At 53.2% G+C, this 13,126-nt stretch overlaps 5 protein-coding genes across 5 annotated transcripts; 2 read left to right on the top strand and 3 right to left on the bottom strand.

Annotated features, from left to right (window-relative positions):
* Positions 1–787: 787 nt before the first annotated feature.
* AAFC00_005241 (uncharacterized protein) lies at positions 788–3,668 on the bottom strand (the record flags this gene model as incomplete). Its single annotated transcript, XM_069348654.1, has 2 exons — positions 788–1,319; positions 1,459–3,668. 2 exons carry the CDS (start codon positions 3,666–3,668, stop codon positions 788–790), a joined length of 2,742 nt encoding a protein of 913 aa, XP_069202823.1.
* Positions 3,669–4,250: 582 nt separating this feature from the next.
* Positions 4,251–4,801, top strand: AAFC00_005240 (uncharacterized protein; the record flags this gene model as incomplete). Its single annotated transcript, XM_069344990.1, has 3 exons — positions 4,251–4,274; positions 4,412–4,560; positions 4,645–4,801. The coding sequence occupies 3 exons, from the start codon at positions 4,251–4,253 to the stop codon at positions 4,799–4,801; spliced, it is 330 nt and encodes a 109-aa protein (XP_069202822.1).
* Positions 4,802–6,720: 1,919 nt separating this feature from the next.
* Positions 6,721–9,590, top strand: AAFC00_005239 (uncharacterized protein; the record flags this gene model as incomplete). The annotated part of the gene is made up of 2 exons (XM_069344989.1): positions 6,721–9,132; positions 9,246–9,590. The coding sequence occupies 2 exons, from the start codon at positions 6,721–6,723 to the stop codon at positions 9,588–9,590; spliced, it is 2,757 nt and encodes a 918-aa protein (XP_069202821.1).
* A 397-nt stretch (positions 9,591–9,987) lies between these two features.
* On the bottom strand, positions 9,988–11,751 carry AAFC00_005238 (uncharacterized protein; the record flags this gene model as incomplete). The annotated part of the gene is made up of 3 exons (XM_069344988.1): positions 9,988–11,188; positions 11,343–11,482; positions 11,704–11,751. 3 exons carry the CDS (start codon positions 11,749–11,751, stop codon positions 9,988–9,990), a joined length of 1,389 nt encoding a protein of 462 aa, XP_069202820.1.
* Positions 11,752–12,402: 651 nt separating this feature from the next.
* AAFC00_005237 (uncharacterized protein) lies at positions 12,403–12,785 on the bottom strand (the record flags this gene model as incomplete). The annotated part of the gene is made up of 2 exons (XM_069344987.1): positions 12,403–12,555; positions 12,639–12,785. The coding sequence occupies 2 exons, from the start codon at positions 12,783–12,785 to the stop codon at positions 12,403–12,405; spliced, it is 300 nt and encodes a 99-aa protein (XP_069202819.1).
* Positions 12,786–13,126: the final 341 nt, after the last annotated feature.

Raw genomic sequence — 13,126 nt, 5'->3', positions numbered from 1 at the left:
AAGAGAGAGAGACCAGATGAGAGTATTGTTTTACTTCCCTTTTCTAGTTTTTCATTCAAGCAATCCGCATATTACAGCCCCTTCCTCCCACCAACTCCTTTTCATGACAAGATGTCACCTATCCATCCATTCGTCCATCATGCAAAAGTGACAAAGATAAGCGAATTCGAGATCGACCACCCAGAGTTCCTCGTAAAAGAGCAACAGAGAGGTTCGTTCGTGCGTGTCTCGCGATATAAATACCGAACAGCAAATTGGTAGACTGGACATTGATAGAAAAACGATTTTGCGAAATGGAGGGAATCTATCTGTCTGGGAATTCAAGATTCTGGATGTTGATGGGAAATAGACTTCTTCTTCCGCTTCGATACACTGCATCTCCCTCCTTTTTCTTTGATCATTCGTCTCTGATAGGGAGTGAGTTGTTTTCCACCCTACTGTACCTTCTGTTCAGCGTCAAGACTAACCACCAAAGACTCGCCCCATTCCTGTCGTCTCTTCTTCTTCTTGGTACTTTTCGACCATCACGGACTTCGAGCCGAGAAAGACATGCAAAGAAAAGGGTTGCAAGGGTTTTGTTACATAGCCTTCTTCTTCAATACACCGAAAGAATGCGCGATGATGCCCATCTCATCACTCCACCGTTTTCTTTGCGATTTCAGTTCATTCCTTCTTCACACACTCCCTCCATCCTGTGATCTATGTTCCTCCTAGATAAAGTCTCCGGCGCGCGGTCTCGGTCCCTGACCACCCGACAGCAGAGCCCGTCTAGCGGGGTGAATGCCATCTAGATCATCTGCGCCTCCACTGGTTGCAGCAGCTGCTGCTCCGTTTCTGCTGTTGCCGGGTCTCGGCGCGGGAGGTGATGGTCTTCTTTGCGCGTTGTTGCTGTATCGTCGGTTTCTGCGAGGGGAGGGGGATCGCGAGGGAGAGAGAGATGCAGAGGGTCTTCTGCCTCCTCTGCCACTTCTTCTTCTTCCTCCTGCTCGGCGAGAGGCGGGCGCGGGGGATGGTGATCGCGACACCGAGGGTGAAATGGAGCCTCTGCGTTTCGTCGCGGCGGGACGATGGCGACGAGGCGGCGGTGAGGGCGAGCGCGATAGGGATGCGCTGTAGCTTCTTTCTCGGCCCCTGATGCGCGGGGTTGATTTCGATCTCGATCTCGACCTCGAGAGACTGTGTCGCTGGTGGTCGTGGTCGTGGCGTTTGCTGCTTCCTGCTGCGCTTGTGCCCTTTGTTGATCTAGCCTTCGGTGGTGGCGAGGCTGGAGATCGAGAACGAGAGGGAGAATGAGAGAGAGAGTCGGAGTAGGTGCGTCGCTTTCCGGGCGCGGGGGATCGTGAGCGTGAATACGAAGGTGAGCGACTTATAGATGGCGATCGAGACGGGGAGAGAGATGACGTGCGTCCATGGCCTCGTCTTGACGATCTGACTCTGGAACGAGAACGAGAGACAGACACTGAAGCGCTGCTTCGGCGACGGCGGCGAGGAGGCGAGCGAGAGATGGATGTGGATGCCCCGCGCGCTCCTCGTCTCGGCGGAGAAGGTGAGCGAGAGTAGGAATCCGATCTCGCGCGTCCTCTGTGCCGCGGTGGTGTTGGCGAACGAGTGTAGCTTCTGGCGCGTCCGCGGGTGCGGGAAGGCGAGCGCGAACGGCTTGAATAGCTCGAGTAGGATGACACGCTCGACGATCTGTCGCTAGGGCTTGCAGCTCGAGCGGGCAGAGCAGGCAAAGTAGGCTTGGGCATGTTCTTCAGGTACTCTCTCATGGGCTCGGTCAAGACACCCATACCGATTGCGGTGAAGAAATTAATGCTGAAGCGAGTATTGCGGGGCTCGTCGATAGGGAAGATGCCGGCCAAGGAAGGCAGCAGCGTCTCGTCTTTCATTCTCTCGGCGACCTTTTTAAGACCGATGCCCTGAGCGAGTTCCTCAATCATGATCTTGATGAAGATACGCGAAGACGAGGTGGTTTCTTCTTCGTTGAGGTGGACGGAACTCAAGACGTGCCAGCCGATAGCATCCGAAGCCATGAGATGACCGAAGAACTGTGCGATAATGCGCAGGCGATGAGTCTCGTATCTGTGGATGGTGTCGTAGTATCCGGCGAATGCGTCCTCGAACAGTTCTTGCCACATGCGGTTCAGCTTGCACAGACGTTCACCGATGAGACCGAAGAACTTGTTGTAGGTTCGGGTTTGAGAAGCGCACTCGATGATCATCGAAGGCATCTCCTTCTCCAGGCCAGGCGGCAGGTTGATGCGCAGGAGCTTGTGGGTGCATTCTTCGAAGCCGCCAGAGGACATGATGGTCAGGTAGATGGTACGCCGGAGATTGACGAGATCGGTGTTGGAGGCGTCCTTGATTTCCATTTCTCTTTCTTTTGTATCTCCCTCGTCTTCACTGCTGGAGGCATCCGAGTCGTCTTCGTCGTCGTCGTCGTCACCACCGTCGGCCTCGCCCAGGATCTCTGCCTTGAGTTTCTTGTAAGCTTCCTCGTTGCTTTCCCAGTCAGGGTCGAATTTGAAGATGTTGAGACCGTCCTGAACCTCGACCTGGTCATCTAGCGAGGTGTTGTGGGTGATCTGATCCTCTTCTTCCACCAGATCCAAGTCTTCCTTGACGGCGGGATTGTCCTTGTATTTGTCTTTTCTGATCTGGAACAGAACCTCAATCATGTACTGGACTCGCTTGTCTATGTCGGCCTCGTGGAGAATGCTGCGGAACTGGTCGAAGACGGCAAGGGCAATCTGGGAGTTGAATTCTTCGATGTGCTGGCCGACTTCTTTCATCAAACCCACGGCGATCTCGACGCTGTCGTCTGTGGGCTTGTTCAGCAGCAACAGAAGCACCTGAGCGGCAAGCATCTCGTGGACGACCTGCTGATTGATCAGGTGCGCGATGAAGGTGGTGCTGCTCAGACACACAGCCTTGTCGTTTCTCTTGTATGCCTTTCTGAACTGCACAACCAGACGATGCACCAGCAGCTCTCCGACCTGAGGCAGCTTGGTGTTGACGATGGCGACCATGGCGGCGTAGATGGGGGTGAAGGGCAAACTGGCAGCCTGGGCCTTCATGACGCTGCGACAGAACAGGCCGCGGCCTCTGACGAGGTTCTCGGCAAAGAGTTCGGGAGCGATGTGTTTGATGTTGGACACGTTGACCTTGTTGATGAGACCGTTGATGGACTTCTTGAGGGCTTCCCAGGCCATGCGCTGGAACTCCTTTGAGTTTGTGTCGGTGCCGATGTCAGCCTGCAGGGCTCGCAGACGCGCAGGGGGCACGTAGGTGCCGCCGGAGCGCATGGTCAAGAGTCGCTCGTACTCTGCTTTGGCGGCGGCCTGCTTCTCGGCGGGGGTCAGGACTTTGGGGGGTTCGGCGGGGGCATCGTTGCGACGTGCGCCGGCCTGGCGCTGTCTCTCGAGAGCGCGTGCGCGGTCGACATCGCGCGGCAGAGGGCCGTTGCCGTTGCCGTTTCCGTTTCCGTTTCCGTTTCCATTGTGTCTGGGAGGTGGAGATGTCGACAAGGAGCGTCGTCGCAGCGGAGGGGCGCGTCGCTGGGGCGATGGAGAGCGCGAAGAGGGCGAGCGCTTCTTTGCAGAATGAGAGTGAGCATCGGCGGGCTCTGGTGTGGGCAGACGGACTGCTGATTGCAGAGCCGTCGCCATTGCGGGAGGGTTCTCTGTTGCTTCAGGTGAAGAAGACGACGGTGGTGATGGTGGTGGTGCTGGATGAACAGAAGTTACTGCAGCAGGAGTATCTCTGGATTAGGATTACTGTGGACGAGTCAAGGTGTGGCAGCGTTAGGCAGCAGCAGCAGCAGCAGCAGCAGCAGCAGCTCAGAGCTCAAAGGTCACAGTGAGGGAAGGAGCAGCGCAGGCTGCAGTGACAGTGGTGTATTATTACGATACAGTATAGTAGGTCCAGTGTATGATACAGTGAGATACCTTACTGTACTGTACAGTAAACTTGGAGATGCTGGCCCTGCGCCCGTACGGTACCTTACTGTACGGTATTGTAATCTTCAGCCCTAGCTCAATGACGAGGCAGCCTCAGGCAAACATTGCTGACCACCTGCACCTCTCACGGCCTCTTCCGCGAATCCGATTCCGTTTCCGTCCAGCCAAACGCAACGACAATCGACAATCGACGTCGACGCCGACCAGACCACTGTATCCCGCTGCCAAAAACCCAATTCTCTCTTGCTCTCGCATCCTCGTCGCCCTCTCCTACACAACACAGTCCTCAAGATGCAGTCGACACTAGCCCGTCAGGTACGCCCTTCTCTTCTCCTCGCCTCCCTCCCACCACCACCACCACCACCATCATCATCATCATCATCAATCCACCCGTCCAGAACAGAACAGAAAGAAAGACAGAGAGGGTTAACACAAAAGCGCAACAACTACAGGCCGCCTTCGGCACCCAGCACGACGGCCACCACGGCATGCAGCCGTGGAAGCAACTGCCCGACTACGAGACATACAAGAGCAAGTTCGGCCCCAACTACAAGATCGCGCCCAACTTCCACGGCATCAGCGTCAAGCGCGCATTCGGATTGTATGTCTTTTTTTCTCTTTTCCACTTCCCTTCTCCACCACTCTCGTTTCTATAGATTGCTGACAGACGGACCAAAAACAACAGCGGCACGACCGCAGCAGGATTCGGCGTCGCGGCCGGCATCTTCGCCCTCTTCTTCTTCGCCGACATCCCCCGCGTGCGCAAGGATATCATGCAGAAGATCCCCGTCATCGGTGATCACTGGGTCAAGGAGATTGCTCCCGAGGACAACCCCTTTTAGATGTTTCTCTGCCGTCTCTACATGCCGTTTGATTTGTACATTATCAGGGACTGAGAGGAGAGGAAAAGTAGAGAAGGGGAGGGGGAGACGTTTATACACTACGTGCATGTACGCTTAGAGAGGTCATTCTATGCCAGCCAGCTTTCTTCAAAGGACAAACATTCATATGAGAAGAACGGTGTGTATCTGAGAGTCGAGTTGGAATAAGAGGGTGGGAGTGAGAAGACGGAGATTTTACTCTCTCTGGGAATGCTTCCTGTGTTGCCGTTCACCCAAATGCATGGTACACATTGTTTACTGCTTGTCGGGTGCTGTGATTTTCGTTCTTCTGCTTCTACACAAAGCAGAAACAGGAAAGAAACTCTGTTTTTTGCTGTCCACCCTCCCTCTAATTGGAGTCGAGTCTGCTCACCACTCCGGCCATCTCGTCGTCCTTGTATATCCTGAAGCCCTTGTCCTTGGTCACGCTGGCCAGCTGCACGTTCTTCGAGTCCAGCTTCTCCTCCATGACCTGCTTCAGCGTCTTGAGAACCAGCACCTCGGCCTCGGCCAGGGTCAGCGACTTGTGGAATTCGTTTTGCAGCTCTGCTTGCGCGCCCTCGGAACCCGATCCGATGGCTTTGGCGTCGTAGCGGTAAAAGGTGCCTGACGGCTCGGCGTGGTAACTGGGTCATCTCGTTAGTATATCTCTCTGACATATACGAAAAGCAAAGAAGACATACAGTGAGGGGCCATCCTCGTCGAATCCGGCAATCAACAGAGCCACACCGAAAGGTCTGCTCATGATGCTCTCCTCACCCTCGGCGCCCTCTCCGAATCTCAGAGCCAAGTCACAAATGGCCTGGGTGCAGCTCTCGACCCTCAAGGGCTCGTTGTAGTGGAATGCGTGGTTCTGCGATGTCACTCTGGCGTGCTCGATCATGCTTCTGGCGTCGGCCTGGAGTCCCGACATGGCTGCTCCCACATGTCTGTCGATCTCGACGATTTTCTCTACCGAGCTGGTCTCGAGGAGGCTGGACGTCACACGCTTCTCCACTCCTAGGATCACACCTTCTGATGTCGCTACCTGTTTGAGAGGGTTACGTCAACGAATGGCTCTTTTTGCTGTCGGCATGAAAATATTCGCGTACTCCTATTGCTGTTGATCCGAGCTTGATGGCTTCGAGCGAGTATTCCACTTGGAAGAGACGGCCCTCGGGAGAGAAGGTGCTGGAGGTATCATGTGAGCAGGAGGAGGGTGAGTTAGTCGATTGAAACAGTCTTACTTGATGCCACGGTCTGTATTGCTTGTTAGCTACTGCTGGATCTTTGTAACAAATGAAAAGCGTGTCAGTCAAATACCATATTCGGATCGCGCAATAAACATGATGGCGGTTGTGCTGGTGCCGTGAAGAGCGACTCTGAATGTTGATTCTCCAAAGATTGGTCGTGATTGTTTTTAGCGGTAACCAGTCCAGTGGATGGTGGGTGAAGCGGGAAGAGATGAGTCGAGAAGGTGTGGGTTGATGGACAATATGATGTATGAGTGAATGGGTGATGATGATGATGATGATGATGGGCGAGCTTGCGCACTTGGGTGTTTGCCTGCGGTACCTTACTGTACTGTACAGTAACTAGTAGCTTCGTAATTACTGTACGACAAGATGTCATGATTACTAGAGCGTTTCAGGACAGCCACATCTCATCTTATCGCTTCTTCCTCTTCGAGACCTGCTGTTACCCTCGGGATATTGCAGTCTCCAGCAGTACAACACAGCACAGCATCAAAAGAGCTGCGCGCGTTGTCGCCCTGCGTGTTTACAGCATTTACAGCACCACCGCAGTGGAGTATAACAACACTTTCTTCTTGATTATCTGGAAGAAGACAAAGTCGGAATATATCTCAATTGAAGGCACTGCGAAGATGACTGCGGATTGCCATGTCATCTCATCCTCCACCCCGCGCATCAACCACGGCTGAACGGAGGACGACGGCCAGCGTGCGCCAACGAGTCCCGCGCGCGAACACTATTGGAACCTCAGAAGATGCTCAGCGTGAAAACTCGGCTCGGGCAGCCGGCAAGACCCCCAACTATCGTGCCTCTACTACTACTGCTACCGAACAACATGACTACCTCAGACGGAACACGACCACTACCACAACTCGTGTGCGCGGCGCATTAAACCCAAATGATCGATCATCCAGGGACTCTGCGAGACCATCCAGGGCCAGCAGCTCTGCGCCCGCGACCAAAAAGGAAGCTGCGCCGTCATGGACGCCTACAGCTTCTCTCATGCCGCACACTTCTGCTCCACTGGCCTCGAGAGTCTCTGTTCCTCCAATGGCCGCGCATGCCCCTGTCGCATTGCAGCCCAAGCCATTGCACGAGCTGTCTCTGGACGAGCAAGAGGCCGCCGTCATTGACGACATGCTCTTTGTCTTTATGGGCTTCGAAGGCCAATACGTCCGTTACACAGACACCTACCAACCGCTCAAGGAGAAGAGCCGACTCGCCGGTCCTCAGTATCGCATATCCTCAGGTCTGGATCCCAGTCTGCGAGACCTCACCACGTCAATGCTGAAGATGGCCACTCACTACGCCGCAATCGAGGCCTTTGTCGAGGTTCAGAGCAGAGAGGAGTTTGGTTCCGTGAACCACGCCCTTTGCGCCGCCATGCGCAAGCTGCTCAAAGACTATTTGATCCTGATCGCTCAGCTGGAACATCAGATGTTGACCAGCACCGCCTTCACACTCCACCTCCTGAGTCTACACACCAAGCAGACCAGCCACATGATGTTCCAGCTGTACAGCGTCGCCCACGAGATCCTGAAAGCGAATTCGATGCTGGAAGATGACGATGACGACCTGGACAAGTCGGACGATTTCGAAAACATCCTCGAGAGCCTGCGCGAGGCCAAGGACGCTGCGAGTGTCGGCAAAAAGGTCTGCAAAGGTGGCAGTGTCCTGAGTCTGCTCACCAAGCGTCTCGCCACAATGTCCGGAGACCCAGCCGCCCGAGAATTGCTGTCTAAATTACTACGCGAATCATCCAAGCCCTATATGGCCATGTTGAATGAATGGCTGCATCACGGCAACGTGCGAGACCCACACTCTGAATTTCTCATCAAAGAACAGAAGAGCATACGAAGAGAAGGGCTCGAGCAGGACTACACCGACGAGTACTGGGAAAAGCGCTACACCATCCGCGGCGACGTTGTTCCTCCGCAACTCGAAGCGGTCAAGGAAAAGGTCCTGCTCGCTGGCAAGTACCTTAACGTGGTGCGTGAGTGCGGTGGCGTCGACATCGGCAAGGACATGGGCAAGGACGCCAACCTCCCTCACACCTTTGACGACCCGCGCTTTCTCGACAATGTCAATCGTGCATACGCTTTCGCCAACTCATCTCTACTCACTTTGCTTCTGACAACCCATGCCCTGCCCGCTCGCCTGCGAAGTCTAAAACACTACTTCTTCCTCGACCGATCGGATTTCTTGTCATATTTCCTCGAGCTAAGCAATTCCGAGCTTAAGAAGCCCGCAAAATCAGTCAACACCGGCAAGCTGCAGTCTCTTCTGGACATCGTTTTGCGTCAGCCGGGCAGTGTGGCGGCCGAAGATCCTTTCAAAGAAGACATCAAAGTGACAATGAGCGACATCTCTCTGACAGGCTGGCTGATGCAAGTCGTCAATGTCAAGGGACTAGACGCCGACGGCGGTAGCCTCACGAGCTACGCGCCGGCTGCCGCGAGCGTCATGGGTGACGACAAAGACATCAGTGGCTTCGAGGCCCTGACCTTTGACTACGCCGTGCCTTTTCCTCTATCGCTAGTCGTCTCCCGAGTCACTCTGACAAGATACCAACTTTTGTACAGATACATCCTGTCACTGCGCCATCTGGAAACGCTGCTGGTCAGCTCATGGACGGAACACAGCAAAGTCACCACCTGGCACCGCAAGTCCTCGGACCGCAGAATAGAAGTCTGGAAACGCAGAGCGTGGTGTCTGAGGAGCAGAATGCTGTGTTTCGTGCAGCAGCTCTTGTATTTCTGCACGAACGAGGTCATTGAGCCCAATTGGATCGCTTTCATGTCTCGACTCGGCTCTGCAGAGGAAGAAAGCAGTGGTGGCGTGGGTGGCAGTGACGCCAAACCCGCAGCCGCTAACAACAACAATAATAACGCCGCCGATGAAGACGATGCTGCTACAGCCGTCGCGAACGACACGAGCAATGGCAGTGGAAGAAAAGCCACTAAAGTCAAGCGAACAGTCGACGAACTGATGCAAGACCACGTCGATTTCCTCGCCACGTGCCTGAAAGAATGCATGTTGACGAACTCGAAGCTCCTACGCGTATGTTTCCCTTTTCTCTTCCTTTCTCTCCTCCTTACCCTTCCTCCCACCGCGTCACATCCCACCCTCACCCACAAGAAAGCACGCGAAAGAAAGACTGACACCCCGCAAAGATAAATTCGAAAGTAATGGCGACCTGCACAATGTTCGCAAACTACACCTCATCGCTCAGCCGCAACCTAGCCGCCAGCGACCCGGACCTATCCTCTCTATCCTCTTCCTCCACAGCCACCACCCCCGACTCCCAACGAAAAGACCAAGAAGCCCGCCTCGACAAACTCCTCGACAACCTCAAGCGCTTCGAGGAGAATTTCAGTCGGCATTTGAAGATTTTGTTGGACGCGTTGAACTATCTCGCCGCCACGGAGACGGTGGTCTTCCTGAGTCTTTGTGCGAGGCTGAGTATGGCGTCGGAGGGCATGGCTGGGGCTTCGAGTGGTGGGGCTGCCGGGGGGTAGAGAGTAGAGTCTTTTTCTTCTTCTTTTTCTTTGCTTGAGCTTGAGATATAGCAGTCCGAGTGCGGGTTTAGAGAAGGGGGAAAGGAGAGAGATCAAGTGGCGAAAGAGCTTGACAGGAACCGGAAAGAAGAAAGCTCCAGCATATGCTTTCTTATGGTAGACACAATGAATCAAATAAGACGATTAAATAGTGGCTTATTCCATGGATTAAAGACAAGTCACGCAAGACCTTTACTTCCATGCTAAAACCCGCGACCCTTCCTCTTGTAAAAGGACCCGAGAAGATAAAGAACAGAGAGACACTTTCCAGCTTTCAAACCCTGCGCTCAATTCCTATGCTGAGACACAGCCTCTAGCCTCCTCCTCCTCCTCCCTTCCTCCCTTCTCCGCATTCAAATCACCCCCTCCTCCGTCTCGGATCCCGACTCACATCGACCATAGACCCCGCCCCACCAGCAGCAGCAGCAGATGACGACCTCCTGCTCGACAAATCATCTGTCTCCCCAGCACCACCAGAACACCACATCGGCGCCACAGGAGCAACAGGAGTAGCAGCCGCACTGAGCGACCCGGATCTGGATCCCGAAAACGACCCATCACGCGCCGCCGCAGGAAACGAAGAAGAAGCACCAGTCATCAGAGCAGGAACAGCAGCAGGAGCCGGAACAACGGACGCAGAGGTCGAAGAAGCCGGATATGGAGCGCCGCTTCCGATCCCCATGGACGAGACTGTGCGCTCTATTCCTTGCATTGGAGAATAGGATGGGTCATTGACGGTCTGGGTTGATGGGGATATTGCTGAGTTTCTTCTTTGTAGTGCTAGTCGAGGGTCTTGGTTGGTCTTGTTGCTGGTCTTGAATGAAGGAGAGGTAACGGTTGGAGTGCGCGCGACTTTTGATGGTAGGGCGTTGTCAGAGGTGGAAGACGCCGAGGTCTGGATCGGCGGGAGAAAATGGAAGCCAGATGATGCACGAGGATTGAGACTTGGCCGACGAGCGAGACGAGCATCGGCGGAGATAGAGGACGCGGTAATTGTAGAAGAAAGCCCTGCCGCAAATGCAGATCCCGGAGTGAATTTGCTGTTACTGGCGCCGCTGTTGTACTTTTGCTGCAATTGAGCATAGTGTTCACGGCTCTGGGCCATGTGGCGTTCGTACACTTTTAGACTCTGATACTGTGACAGCGCAAGAGCAATGGCTTGATTCGCGATCGCTTCGTCTGTTGCGTCTGAAACCACTCCCGATGCTGGGACCTCTGGTCCAAACGATACCGAGGCGGCTGGTGCTGAAATAGCATCAAAGTCAATAGTCTGAGGCAGAGGCGCCTTGTCGAGGGCAGCAATGAGTTTCTGTTGGTAGTTTGTATTGCTTGGCCTGATACTGAGCCCGCCCGCTTGGTTAGGTGGAACTTTCGTTTGGAGCGCTGCATATGCATGTTCGGGTCTGGCCTTTTGAGACTTTGCGAGAGCACTCCTCTGCGCCGTCCCTGCTTCTGACGATAGATAAAGAGTGAGTCGGGATCTCTCATCTTCGAGGCGGTCGTGTTCATCGGGAAATTTGGTGTCTTGTGAACTCCGTTTGACAGCAAGGATGTTGTTCCTATATTGGTTTCGATATCAGTCGTAGCGCACCGATATGTTGCCCCACTTGTGCATGCTTGACGAATGTGCTATACACAGTCCCGAACTTTCACGATGCCTTCACCTTCGACTTTGTGTAGTCCAAGGTTCCTTCTTACACAGACTTTACTCACCGTACTGTCCTGTGATGCCGGTCCATATTCTTCATGATCGCAGCAATCTTATCCTTTTCGCCCATGACCCCAAACTCATCCATGGACTTTCGTGGGTCCCAATCAGTGACTGGAAGCATAATGGCGGTAGCCATGAGGGCCTTTGTGATAACGAGCACATATTACGTTAGTAGGGTAATCTCTTCTTAACTGCCACCTTCTCTCGAAATTTGGTTTATTGTCTTTCTTTCTGTAGAATCATGAAACGAGATTTGAGATAGTAGGTGAAGATGAGTGAGATTGGACGGTGCCAGACAGACCATTTCATCATCATTCATTTGCATGATGAAACATGTAAATAAGAAATCAAATTGGTACCAACCTTTGTTGTGTCCTCTGACGAGGATTTTGGTGTAGGGTCATTCACCATTATTCGTGAGTCTCCGTCGTACACCCGTCCGCTGGGAATGTCTACCAATCAAAAAGGTGAATGATAAGGTAATTGTGATACGCAAGATGAGTGCAATGGTACAAATGTCTCGAGGTCCGCCCAATGAAGTTCACTCGCACATGGGCGCCTGGCACGGAAGTAGCGCTTCAGTGGTTTCGGAATCATCACAAGTTACTGTCTACGGTTCCAAACCCTTGCATAAGATACTGCACGAGATGTCTCTCAGCAGGGAGAGGGATGCGTGAATTGTCGAGGTTAGAGATACTGCACGATATGTGTCAAGTACAAGTAGTTAACTTTCTTGCATGATATGTCACGTGACAAATAGAGCCCATATTGGTTAGTCCAGTATTGACTTGTACTATATCAATGTCTGTGGCTCTGACCTCTTTGCTCCGTAATGACGTTCACTTCGCAGTGGCGTAGTCACTCGGTTATTGAACTTGATTATTACTCTGCCCCTGTCCCGTGAAGTATAACACCTCTCATATCCAGTCCATTTATACCCCATGTGCGCCCTGATAACAGAAACCAGACCCTCCACTTTGTAACACCAGTGAATTTCCCAAAGATCGTCGTATTCATCCGTTCCATGTATGCATGTATCATTTTCTAGCATCATGACATGACCTAGTGTGCAGGGCCATTGATGGAGACCATCTGGTCCTCCTCAACAACGGCATTATATTCGGCACCCATGGTCTGCACGGTGTCTAGGACCTTGGCTGGCGCAGATGCTGCGAAGGCCTTGATGAGGTTGTACTCGTGGGTGATGATGCCTCCCTAGATAGTAGTCAGCACTTCTGCTCGTAGTCTTGCAGCCAGTCCATGCAGCCTCTTGCATATGAATGCAAGGACAAACTTACAGCTTCCTTGATGGCATGCTTTGCCTTTTCAATGACCGAGTCTGGAGTACCCTTGGGATAGCTGACAATAACCTGCTTGTTGGGTGCAGCAGCGAGGGCGAATGCGACGAACAGCGCGATCAAAAGGAGGCTCAGAGAGAACTTCATAATGGCAAGAGGAGTTGCTGATCTGGAATTATTTGATTGTTGATGTGCTTATGAGCGTGTACAAGCACAGATATATGCTATGTGTATTATAAGTTGGGTGAGTATAATTTACTGTATGGGAGCGAGTGACAGGCAACAGGTAGTCTGGAGAAAGAGGGACAAAGGGACTAAAGGCATCCGGATCAGCTGGAGCGTGGATGGTGTCATTGGCACGTGCGCTTCAAGGGTCCGGAACCCCATTGTACTTGTACTTGCATTTGCCGCCAAGACTTGCGGAAGTTTATTGCAAAGCAACAGCAACTGCAGCTTTCACGTTCAGCCCCAGCCACATCCTTCTTGCA

This window comes from Neodothiora populina, assembly GCF_041146345.1.
Source record: "Neodothiora populina strain CPC 39397 chromosome Unknown canker_contig_5, whole genome shotgun sequence".
Taxonomy (NCBI): Eukaryota; Fungi; Ascomycota; class Dothideomycetes; order Dothideales; family Dothioraceae; genus Neodothiora; species Neodothiora populina.
This window is presented reverse-complemented; position numbering and strand designations above follow the sequence as displayed.